Source organism: Panthera pardus, unplaced genomic scaffold (genome assembly GCF_024362965.1).
Source record: "Panthera pardus isolate Hobbes unplaced genomic scaffold, ASM2436296v1 HiC_scaffold_5, whole genome shotgun sequence".
In the NCBI taxonomy this organism is placed as follows: Eukaryota; Metazoa; Chordata; class Mammalia; order Carnivora; family Felidae; genus Panthera; species Panthera pardus.
In genome coordinates this window covers 11,608,803-11,621,386 of record NW_026526980.1, presented here as the reverse complement: position 1 = coordinate 11,621,386, position 12,584 = coordinate 11,608,803, and the positions used below count along the sequence as shown (strand labels likewise).

Here is a 12,584-nt window from a genome sequence, read left to right as displayed (position 1 = left end):
CAGGTGCTGTAAACCACCATAACTGTCTCTGTTTTATGAAACAACCTAATGAAGTTCAATGAGTGCCATATAGTAGTATGTGTCAGACAATGAACTCTCTCTAGGTAGAGCTTAGGACCCAAAGAAGGCTGTACTTGCAAGAAGTCTCAGCCTCCCAGCAGAGGGCTCCCTACACACCCACAGCCCACTGGGCTCCACTCTGCCCAAGCAACAATGTACATCTGAATTGTTACCATACCCCAGCCAAACTGGCATTTCCAGTTGGCCAGGGCAGGACATAGGCACCAAGACCTGAGGAGTGTACACATTGATTTCATCTTTACAAGCTTGGAATTCAAGGTTCCAGAACCACGGGGGTAAAACTGATTTGCAAATTTTAAAAAGAAACCAGAAGACAGGACTGTACATTATAAAGAGTGGATTTGGCTCTACAGATACTCTCTGTTCTGATGGAAACCACCTAGAGCAGGGGAGATGGAAAATGCATCCCATCCCTCCCTCCAGGAAAAGAAATCTTTTTCAGATCAGCTAACCTATATGGTCAGTTAGAGCATGAATCTGGGAGTCATCCAGTCTTGGAGCTGAATCTCAGCCTAACTGTGTACCAGCCATAAGACCTCTGGATTTCCATCTCTTGTCTGTAACATTCCTCACCTGGAATGGTAGATAACTCAGAGGTTGTTATGAGGATTAACCAGGATAAAGCATGTAACATTTAGCAAAGTGATTGGCACAGTGAGTGCTCAATAACTTGTAGTTGTTGTTACCTTGTTATCATTACTATCATCACCATCATCACCATCACCATCATCACCATCACCACCATCATCATCATCAGTGGAGTCATCCTTGACCTCTTTTCTTCACTCACACTCTACATCCAATCTATCATCTCCTCCCGCTTCTCTCATCTATCTCCAGTCACCTCCTCCTTCAAAATGTCTCCAGACTTTGACCAGTTCTTACCCCCTCCATTGCCATCACTCTGGCTCAAGTCATTATCACCTCTCACCTGGATTGTTACAGAGGCCTCCCACTGGTCTCCCTGGATCCACCCCTTTCCCCTTCGGTCTAATGTTCATATAACATTCAGTACAATCCAGTTAAAAATAAGTAGGATCATATCTAACTCTGCCCCAAACCTTCCAGTATCTTTCTACAACCCTCAGAGAAGGGGTTATTCAGGGGCCAACAAGGTCCTATGTTATCTGACCCTGACACCTGTCATTCTGCTCCAGGCCAGACTCCTTGCCATTCCTCAAACATGCTGCACATACTCCCACCTCAGGGCCTTTGCACTTATGGTTCCCTGCCTGGAAGCTCTCTCTCTCTAGATATCCACATAGCCTGCTTCCTCACCTCCTTCAGTCTTTATTAAAATGTTGTTTCTCAGTGAGGCCTCCCTTAGCCTCCCTACTTAAACTTAATCCCCCTGACACTCCCAACGTCCAGCTGCGCTTTTTTTTCCACTTAGCACTTAGCATCTAATATAGCGTATATTTTATTTCTTTACTTGTTTATTTTCTGTCTTCCCCAACAAGAGCAGGGATTTTTATCTATTGGTTGTTAAATCTCCAGTACCTAGAACAGTGTCTGACACATGGCAGATCCTAAAAAGGATTTGCCAAATGAATTGTGAATGACTGGATGAATGGACAGATGAATGGGTGGATGAATCTCCAAGGCTATTATTGTTAGATCCTGTCCAGCTAGCTTTCAGATCCCAGCATTCCAGCTAATATAGACTACTTCTCTCATTTCTTCCATTCCGGATACTCAAGAGCACTGGGCTGTGGGTGGAACTTCTAAAAGCTCCATCATTTGGACAATCATTCCATGTGTTTCCCTTGCCCTGAGCTGCTTCCCTTAGAGACTCAGATTTGGACAGGAAGTCAATCAGCAACCCTGAGCCAGGCAGGGCCAAATCCACAAGGAAGCCAGGGGAGAGGCCTGAGGGCCTGAGCAGCTGGCAACAGGCCAGGACCTGTTGGTGGTGATGGATTGGGGGCAGTGGGTATCGAAGGCAATGACGGTGACAGAGCAGGCAGTGGAGAGGCGAAAAGTCCCACTTCCTGTTCACTGATTGGGAATTTAATGAAAACCATCATTCACTTTCGGGTTCCATCGCAGAAGCAGGTGTGCTGACTGATAGCGGGGCGTGTTCCAGTTGTCCTGAAGCAGGCTTTCTGGGTTTTGCTTTACAAAAGACCTCTCTGTTGGGCTTGGAATTTGCCCAGGCAGTGGAGGTCACTTGCACTTTTTCCAAGTGCTCCAGATGGACAGGAGAGAGGTGTGGGGGCTGAAAAGGGGAATGTATTCTGACTTGAAAGGGAGTCAATGACCCCCCTGCCCTGGCTCTGTCCATCTGCCGCAGACATCAGGGCACTGAGGGGCCTGCAATCTCAGTGTTATCAGGAAGAAGGAAGGCAAATGTGAGTGCCTTTTCGTCCCCTCTCATTTAGGCCAGGAAGGCCTTCTTCTGCCAGGATCACATTCCAGCTCCCTGTGGCCATTTTCCAGAAAAGGGCTCCCTACTCCTAAACCCCCACCCCCACTGCCCAGCAATATGAGGGGCCAAGGAATCTTAATTGAGAGTGTTAGGTCTCTTTGACACCACCAACCCCAAAGGACAGGATCAGAAAGAGTAGGGGAGCATCATAACCTCTCCCCACCCCCATCTTTCTCACACCTGACCTTGCTTGCTTGAGAGTCCCCTGCAATATTACATGCAGCTATAGGGCAAATGGAGGGGCTCAATTTGGCCTGTAACTCCAGGATTTTCTACCAGATGGTGCGCATGTCCCCTCATTCTTTTCCCTAGAATTTCTGACCATAGAAACTGCTCAATAATAATGGTAGTAATAATAATGCATTAGGTCCTTACCATGTGCCAAGCATTGTGCTAAGGGTTTAACATGCCAATATTGGTTACAGAGCTGATTTAGTGGTTCCAAATCCTGGCTATATCTCACTGCCATGTGGCCCTGGGCAAGTAGGACATTTTGCTGCCAATCAGTTTCCTCAACTATAAAATTCATATAATAACCATACCTACCCCATAGGATTAGATGGCTCAATCCATGGAAATCTCTTAGAAATTAATAGGCAACATATAATTGATTGCTAAATAAGTCTTATTTGACTGACAACTCTATGGGGTCATCACAATTATTTTTTTCATTTTACCCATGAGGGAAGTGAGACTCACAGAGTTGGAATGAATTGCCCAAAGTTGTATTACTTCCAGTGTTGTTGAGCCCACAGAACCCTGATGCACCTCCCAAATGACCAATTTCACAAAATATGTGTCTCCCATCCTGTCATGTTTCTGAAAATTTACCTATTACAGCACAGCGTGAGCAAGGCCCAGGAGCTAAGCAAGTGAAACCGAGCCTCCTCCCTGAGAGATAAGTCTAGCAACTTCTGACTTATACTGGCTTTTTCAGATAACCCATCGTCCAAGCAATCCAGGAGCCTGGCTGAAGAGCTGGGCAAAGCGGTAGAGATCATGGGCAAAGGCAAGAATGGGCTTGGCTTTGGCAAAGCGGACATCACAGTCGAGAAGGAACTTCAAACGGAGTTTAACGTTAAGGAGGCCCCAGAGTTGAAGCTGTTTTTTGAGGGCAACAGGTCAGAACCCATCAGTTGCAAAGGTAATAGTGGTTGTGTGTCAATCAAGGCAATGCTAGCTGTGGAAACACAAACACCAGCATTTCAGTGGTGTGAAAGAATTACAAGTTTACTCCTTGCTCATGTAGAGCCCAGTTGGCAGTCAGAGGGTGGAGGTGGGGAGTTCTGCTCCCCAAGTCTTTCAAGGACCAAGGTTCCTTCCAGCTTGTGGCTCTGCCCTCCCTTAGGGCCCCTGAGGCCTCCATATTTCTCTATCTAATCTACCATTTTCTCTCTATCTAATAGTTGGGGCAAGGAGCCAGAGGGTTGCCAATGGTAGTGTTGGTGACCCAAGCTTGGAAGTGGCAAACATCATATCTCTTTCCATTGACCAAAATTCTATTACATGGTCCCAGTCAACTGAAAGGCTGGGCAATATGGCCCTGATCTGTGTCCATAAGGAAAATAAGTTTTGGTGAATCCATAGCTGCCTCCACCACAGTTGTATCTCAGCTGGTGGGTTCTAGAAGTACCATGAGGTGGGATAGTGAGATGCATAGCTCATAAACTCCCAGAGACCAGAGAGTGAGTTCCTAACTCCACTACCTACCTACTATCCCAATCTTCTACTTTAGAATGATTTTGACAGGGTCCCAGGACAAGGAAGCACTGGTTGACCAAAAGGGAGACTGGGAGATGATGAAACAAGACAGATTTGGGACAGAGTGACTACCAACCACTTTAGTTTCTATCATCATCCACTTTGTTCATTAACTTGTTCATTCACATAAACAATGATCTTACTGAGAAACTACCATGTGTTAAGACGTATATTGGTGTTAAGGATGCCTGAAGATTTATATGTCTCAGTGTGGTACATGGTAGGTCCTAATTTTTTTAATGCTAAATATATAAATGCATAAATGTGTGCAAAATTGATGGATGGATGGATGGATGGATGGATGGATGGATGGATGGATGGAATGAAACTGAGGAATGCCAATGTGCCCAAGACAGCCTGTACTATGTTGGGAGAATGCTCCCCTTATATGTATGAATGACTGAGTCAGGAAACTGAGATAGTCTTTTGCAGGGTCTGACATTTAGCAGGTCTGCAATAAGCCTGTTTCAGTTTTGCTGACAAAAACCAAAAGGGCCCAGAGAGTGCCATCACCTCCAGGAGCTGCAGGATACCTTGCGGTTCTCAGAGTGGACACAAGGAGGAATGAGACACAGACTAGACTTTCAGGGGAAGGTGCAGCAAAAGCACCTACCTCAGGGCAGATTAGAAATAAGACCCAACAAGACCCAGCAGTGTAGTGGCTCATAGCCGGCCTATGGGATAATGAAGAGGCAGGGGGAGGGCAGAGAAGAGATGGAGAGAGTAGACAGGAGCAGTGAGAAAAGAAACACGGTGACTGCTGCTTCCTAGGGATATACTGAGTGACAACTGTCAACAATGGTGACTCAATGATCCCAAGACAGGAATCTTTTGTGATGTGTTGGCTTTGGGGAAGGTGGTGAAGAAATGAGAGACACTGGTTATTTTGTTGAAGTCTGTATCTGCTTATGGAGTGGCTTAGGTTCTGGAGTGCCCTCACCTCCTAAAGGCCAGGTGAGGTCTGACTTCTTTTTGAGGCAATAAAGGTGACAATGTGGCGACTTCCAGACTGTCTGAGCCCCTTTTGCTAGAAGCCAGTGCCTGGGACCTCCTCTGCCATACAGAAAGCTGCATCACCACCTCCCCCAGGAAGTCTCCTTTGACTGCCCAGGTCAAGGTGCCTGCCCTCCTCTGGGCTCCCACAGCACCTGTGCTTCCTCCTTCAAGGCCTTTACTTCACAGAACTGTATTTGTACTTAGTTGTCTGGTGAGAGCACAGGGTCAGGAGCTGATCTCACTTCCTTTCCCGGGTCCTCTGAAGAGGCTGCCAGAACTGGCACACACCAGCTGGCTTTAAATCCTTACTACATGCCTGAAGATCAATCACTTCCTCTTGTCAAATTTTAATTTCCTTATCTGTAAAATGGGGATGGTGCAAGTATCTACATCCAGGGGTTGCTGGTTAGATGAAACAAGTATATAAGGCACAAGCCCTGACACATATCTGAACCATTTACTGTGTTCCACCACTGTTCTGGCCCCCTTTTCAAATGTCACAGCCCAGTGTAGGGGCTGGGGAATCCGAGGCTTAGAGAAGTGGAACAACAACTTTCTCAACAATCCCCAGCTAATAAGCACTGCAGAAAACAAATGTTTTCTGTGAGGGGCCAGACAATCTCTTTCACAACTACTTAACTCTGCTGATGCAGTGGAAAAGCAGTTCCACATAAATAAATGGGTGTGGCTGTGTTCCAATAAAACTTTATTTATAAAGGCAACTGGCAGGTCAGATTTGGCCCATGGGCTGCGGTTGACCAACCCCTGCTGTGCATTGTGCTGCACTCTTAAGTAAATGGCAGATGTGGTCCTTATTATTATCAAACCATTAGTTTCCTGACCCTTGTGCAGTGCAGGGACACTTAGGTTCTTCATGAATAGTTTTTGAGTTTGAATGGGATGGAATTGCAATTGCCCCACTGCAGGCAGACTTGGAACAAGGAGCCAGCCCATATTTCTACTAGGTTTGCCCATCCCTCTTCTTCTTCAGTATTACCCCCAACCAGGGAAAGAGGCAGTGGGATACTGGGAGGGAACCAGGGCCTAGACTTAGGACAAACACTAGTTATGAGAATTGAGCCAGCCTTCCAATTCCTCATTTCCTAAATAGGATGAATACTGTCAGTTCTGCCAACTTGACAGGGCTTCCCTGAGCTAAGACGGGCAACAGAGCTCTGCTAGTCTCCTGCCCCAACTTTTATGAAAACTTCCCCATGTGGGGGTTAGTCCTTATTGGGTCAAAGCTATAGTTCTGGTTCTCTTCTAGTCTCCCAAGGATTAATGGTGGGAGACTTGGCCATGGCCTCCTCACTGGAGGGAGGGAAACTCAGGTTGGCTTCAGGGCCTCAGTTAATGATGCATTCATAGCTTGTGCTTGGAAATATGCAGTGGAACGACAGCCCCAGTCAATCATTAACATAACATTCACACCTCAGTTGTTACCATGTCCTCTGGCTCAGAGTCAAGAGTCAGGGGAGACACATGGCCAGTGGGGCAGTGACTGATCTGCAGACACTCAGGAACAAACTATTTATCAAGTTAAGAGCTACCTCAGTCCCATGGGATCCAGAGGGGCAAAGAGAACTCAGACATCCCAGAGAAGATGATCTGAGATCAAATTCCTTTAAGCTAGCTTATCTTATAATTCATTCACCTCATTCATCCATTCTGTAATTATTTCTTGAGCACCTAGTATGAGCCAGATGGTTACAGGAGCTAGCGAGCAAGCTAGACAAAAATTGTAGTTTCAGAAAAAGGTAGACTCAATGAAGAAAATGTAATAGATCATAAAATAGAAAATGATATGATGGGGAGGAGGGTGGCGGTAAGAAAAGTCCAAATCTAGGACTAATAAGCCAGAGGAGATGCCCTGATTGCTGAGGAAAAGGCAGCACAGGTGGAGGGACTGGTGGGTGCCAAGGCCCAATGTGCCGGGGGAAGAGGGCATGGCTGCCGTACAGACAGCAGGAGACAGTGGCACATGAGATCAGCACTATGGTTCTGATGACCTGAAATTCAAATGGACTCGGAGGGCTTTTTGTTCACCTTTTTTGGTATTTTCGGGACTTTGAAACCAGTTCCTTTCAGAGCACTTACAACATTTTTTTTTTCAGACAAATGCCTGTAAGAGAAAGTATTTCCATAATTTGTGCCTGCTTCTTTCTGAAAGATGGCTTAGAACATAGAATAGTCTACATGAATGTGAAAATAGAAACTCAGCCTTGGGGCTGAATCCAGGAGGAGAGGGGGACTGCCACAGGGTGGAGTGCCGTGGTCTGAGGCTGGCATGAAGCCTCCCCCCTCTCTCTCTGTCCCTTGAGGCCAGCACATCGTCCGTCGTTCTATGAACTTCTACAGGCCTGACTCATTGTGGCTTTTAAAATGGCCTAATTGGTATCTACTAAAGCTGAACGCAGCATGCCCTATGACCAGAAATTCTACTCCTGGGCATGTACCCAACAGAAGTGCATACAACGTGCCCCCAGAGACATGCATGAAAATTAATTAACAGCCCCAAATTTGGAAACAACCCAAATGCTTACCAACAGAGGATGGATAAATTATAGAATATTCACAAAACACAATGCTACACAGCCCGTGCAACAGCCCATGAATCTCACAAATGTAACAAAGCCAGACCCCAAAACACACACTGTGATTCCATTTATACGAAGTTCAAGAGCAGGCAGACTAATGCATGCTGTTGGAAGTTAGAATGGTGGTTACCCTTAGGTAGGGGTGTGTCAGGGGCTAGGAGAGGGCCCAGTGGGGACTTGTGAGAGCCTGGCAATGATCTATCTCTTGATCTGGGTAGTACGCAGGTGTGTTCATTCTGCAAAAATTCCTAAGACTATACATTATAATTTGTACACCTTTCTGTATGCAAATATACTCCACTGTAAGTTTTTTAAACTTATATTGTTTATATTTATATAAACATATATATTTATATGTAAGCAAAGATGCTGAAAATAGAGTCCTTTCCAGTCGATTTACCACCTGACATGCATTCATCAAGCTGCATGCAGCAATTTGTCCTGCACAGACTGCTTGCTCTGCCTGGAAGCCTTTCCCTCTCCTTCCTTATCCAATTTCCTTCTTATTGTTGCCTTCTTATTGACTCATTTGCATCCTTCAGTTTTCAGCTCATAAGTGATTTCCTCCAGGAAACCTTCCTTGAATACACAGTCTAGGTCATGTATCTTTGCTACAGGCTCATAGAACTTTGCTTTTGAATACCTACTTTGAGTGTGATTATATGCTTGTTTGTGTAATTATTTGACAATTGTCCTAGTCAACAGAATGAGAGCTGCAAAACAGTGTGATTGTGTTTGTTTCTGCTCACCATTATATCCCCAGGACCAAGCACAGCACTCAATAACATAATAGGTACTCAGCACATATCTGTCAAATGAACGAATGAGTGAAGGAATGAATGCTGAGTGAAGGAATATGGGCCTATAGATGTAGTCCAAAGCTACTTAAAACAAACACTGCTTTATCTCATAAACTCAATTTAAATGCTTCATTTTATTCTATAGTAATCTTTGATAGAAAATAGTATTTTATGGTATCTACCATCATGTGGAATTGATGATTCTAGCAAACATATGTCTATAGCTTCATGCACATTTTGGCACACTATTAAGTCTCCCCAGACATGGTATATGTGTCCCAATTTTAGAAGCTAAGATTTTGCTGTGCTTAGCACCTCCCATATGATAGCTGAGAAATGGAAGTCATGACCTATGACCTTCATGAGAAGATCTCAATGAGAAGTTGGAGGCATAGGCAATAATGGAATTTTCCCAAAGTCACAAAGCTAGCTGCTATTTTTATTTACATTTCATTCATTTATTTTTTTTTAAATAAATCTATCTTCCTGTCACTTTGGAAGGTAGGTAAGAAAAGAAGAGAAGGCATGCTTCCTCTTGGGTTTGATTCCCAGGTGCACTAGTAGAATGGCCATTGGAAAGTCAAACCTCAGTTTTCTCTTCTGCAAAATGGGGAGGGTAAGAGTATCTATCCCATATGGTAGTGTTGTTTTGGGGATATAATATATGCAAATTGCTCAGCAGAGTGCCTTGTTCTTGGTAAGTGCTCAATGAAGTTTAGCTGCTGCTGTTAATGTTCATGCCTTGGTACTGGGGTGGGAAGGAGTAGAAGGACTGACCTTGGCCTTTAATGTGTGGGAGTCCAAGACTGAGATGCTTCTGCTCATTAAACTTGGAAAAAACAAGTCTTGCTCCAGTTTAAGAGGAAACTGCTATGAGATCCACTTAACTGTCTCTGTTTCCAGGAGTGGTTGAATCTACTGCCTTGGTCGTTTGGTTGAGAAGACAAATTAGCCAAAAAGCATTTTTGTTCAATAACACCCAGCAGGTGTTAGATTTTGTGAAATCCAGGCCCTTGGTCATCATTGGCTTCTTCCAGGTACTGGGGTCAAGAGGTGGGAGGTGACTTTTCAACTGGTAAGGATCCTGTGTCTGGGAAGGGGGGGTGAGGAGAGGTCTTCCACTTGGGTTAATCCCATGCCCATTCTTCCTTTTCCAACAAGCTGTTTTTCCAGGGTTAAAATGAAGAAGGAAAGAATGGAAGGTGAAGTGGTAGGAGATGCTAACCAGAAAGGTGGACAGGAATGCAGAGAGACGAGAGGAGACTGACATTTATTAAATTGGTTTTGATAGTATAACTGATCTTTTGGAGGCCCATTTAGAACATCACTGAATAATAAATAATTTGCAAATTGTTTTTCCTTGTGCAAAATGAGTTTCTTATATGTCTCTACTCATGTCCTGTAACTCTGATGATTCTTTCCTTCCCCCAGTAGAAGTCAGAACTTTGGCATTATATTTTTACATAGGAAGAGTATGTGCCTCTTTCTGTCTCATTTCACTTTTCAGCCCCAAGTTTCTCATATTTGGTGATCCATGTGGCCAGATCAGTCGCCTCTTCTGAAAGCGATTAAGGAATAAATGTTTAAGTCTAAACCTGTGTGTTTAGAACAACCTTATTATAAATAATTGGAAAAAATCAAGTTTATCAATTCTCTTCATTAATCTCTGTGGAGTTGTCTATTTTGGGCTTAGTCATAGCCATATAAGTATTCTGAGTATGAAACATCCATGAAAAGGGATTTAGGGGACCCAGGAAAACCCCAGAACTTGGAAAGGTGAGGAGACAAATTGGTCACCATTTCCACCTTGACCTTAAATAAGCCAGGTATTTTGCTTTCTACCAAAGCCTTACCCAACATCCTTCCCCAAACAGGATTTAGAGGAAGAAGTAGCAGAGTTGTTCTATGATGTGATCAAAGACTTCCCAGAGCTAACGTTTGGAGTGATATCAATTAGCAATGCCATTGGGCGTTTCCACGTCACCCTTGACAGTCTTCTGGTGTTCAAAAAGGTAAGATTTTGATTCTATTGCTAGTGAAGTGTCTCCAGTTCAAAATAGTGTACAATGCATGTATCTATAGGCTTTGGGCACAAACTCTAGTTCTGCCACTTGTGAACTAAGTGGCATTGGACTAGGCAGCTGCTGTGAGATCACACAGTTTCCTGGAGTTTCTCTGGCCTTTCTAGACATTTTATTTATTTTTGTTTTAATTTTTTTTTTAACGTTTATTTATTTTTGAGACAGGAAGAGACACAGCATGAACAGGGGAGGGTCAGAAAAAGGGAGACACAGAATATGAAGCAGGCTCCAGGCTCTGAGCTGTCAGCACAGGGCCCGTCGCAGGGCTAGAACTCACGGACCGCAAGATCATGACCTGAGCCGAAGTCGGCCGCCTAACCGACTGAGCCACCCAGGCGCCCCTAGACATTTTCTATTTTAAGCTCCTCCTCCTCTTCTTGATCAGTAAATGCCATTCATTAAGGCTCAGTCCTCTACCTTGTGTTTTCTTCTGGTCCATCCTCTCCCACCCACCCTCCAACAGCAAATATTGTTCATACAATCATGACTTACAAATCTCCATCTCCACCCAGACTTCTCTATCTCCAGACTTTCATATCCATCACCAACTGTCTCAATATGACCAAGCCTAACACAATCTCCCCTCCAAATCCTCTTACAGTGTTTTCTCCCCTCTCAATGAATGGTGTCACCATTTCTCCCATATGAGCAAAGTCAGAATACCCAGGCATTATTCTAAAACCTCCCTCTCCTCCACCCTTCACAACCAGTCCAACACTCCAATCCTATTTATTTTAAGTCTAAAATATCCCTTGAATCTATCTATTTAGCTATATTACTACTATCCTAAGTCAAGTGACCATGATCTCCTATACCCTAATACAACATCTACCCAACTGGTCTACCACAATCTCTCTTGTACTGTAAAGAACCATCTTTCCAAAACTCCCACTGATGGCCACCTGCCTCCTTCCCACTGGAAAGCCTTTTAATGGCTTCTTATTATTCTTGGGATAAAGACTCAAGTCTCCAATAAGACCTACATGGCCTTTCACAGCCTAGCCTCTATTACACATCTTCCCCTTCTTCCTCTCTAGGATCTAGATCTGAGCTGCCCAATAGGCAGCTACTTGTCACATATGACTGTTTACATTAAAATTAGTTAAATTAACATTCTAGTTCTCCAAACTAGCTACATGTGGATAGTGGCTACTGTATTGGACAGCATAGATATACAGAGCATTTCCATCATCACAGAACGTTCTATTGAACAGTGTTACTCTAAACACTGTAGTCTGGTTCCTGAAACATGCCTTACTCCCTCCCCACACAAAGCCAAATCCTTACAGTAATCATGTTATTTATAGATAAGGCTCAGAGTGGTTAGTTTACTTGCCCAAGGCCACATAGGAGGTGGATGAAGTGATACCCAGATCTGCTTAAGACTGTGAGTCACTACATTTTTACTTGGGCTCTTGGAAGTCATTAAAAAGTGTTCAGTCAGAGAATAAAATAACCTGATTTATGTATCTGAATGGGATAACATAGAGTCTAAAAATAGATCCAAATACATATGGAAATCTAGTATATAATAAAGGTGATATTTTAGATCAGTAGGGAAAATATGTTATTCAATGATTAGTGTTGAGAGAATTGGGTAGCCATTTAGAAAAAAAAAAATAAAGCTAAATCTATATATTCTCCTTCCACCAAATTAAATTCCAGATTGATTTCTTATTGATTTAAAAATATAACGATGAAACCATAGAAACACTAGAAGATGTCATGGAGGATTTTGTTTCTAAACTTGTAGTGGGAAAGCCCTTTTATGAAGCATTGACAGAAACCCCAAAATCTATGAAAAGAAATACTGATAAACTTGGACCACATAAAAAAATTA

The 12,584-nt window shown here is 43.7% G+C and overlaps 2 protein-coding genes across 4 annotated transcripts in view; one reads left to right on the top strand and one right to left on the bottom strand.

Annotated features, from left to right (window-relative positions):
- ACSM5 (acyl-CoA synthetase medium chain family member 5) overlaps positions 1–12,584 on the bottom strand; it is a 110,705-nt gene that overhangs the window by 44,778 nt on the left and 53,343 nt on the right. The window lies entirely within an intron of this gene.
- The window catches only part of PDILT (protein disulfide isomerase like, testis expressed), a 42,932-nt gene that overhangs the window by 16,962 nt on the left and 13,386 nt on the right, over positions 1–12,584 (top strand). Inside the window, exons 3-5 of the mRNA XM_019468752.2 lie at positions 3,447–3,653; positions 9,567–9,700; positions 10,538–10,675. Coding sequence (XP_019324297.1) covers positions 3,447–3,653; positions 9,567–9,700; positions 10,538–10,675 — 479 coding nt within the window. The remainder of the gene's footprint in view (positions 1–3,446; positions 3,654–9,566; positions 9,701–10,537; positions 10,676–12,584) is intronic.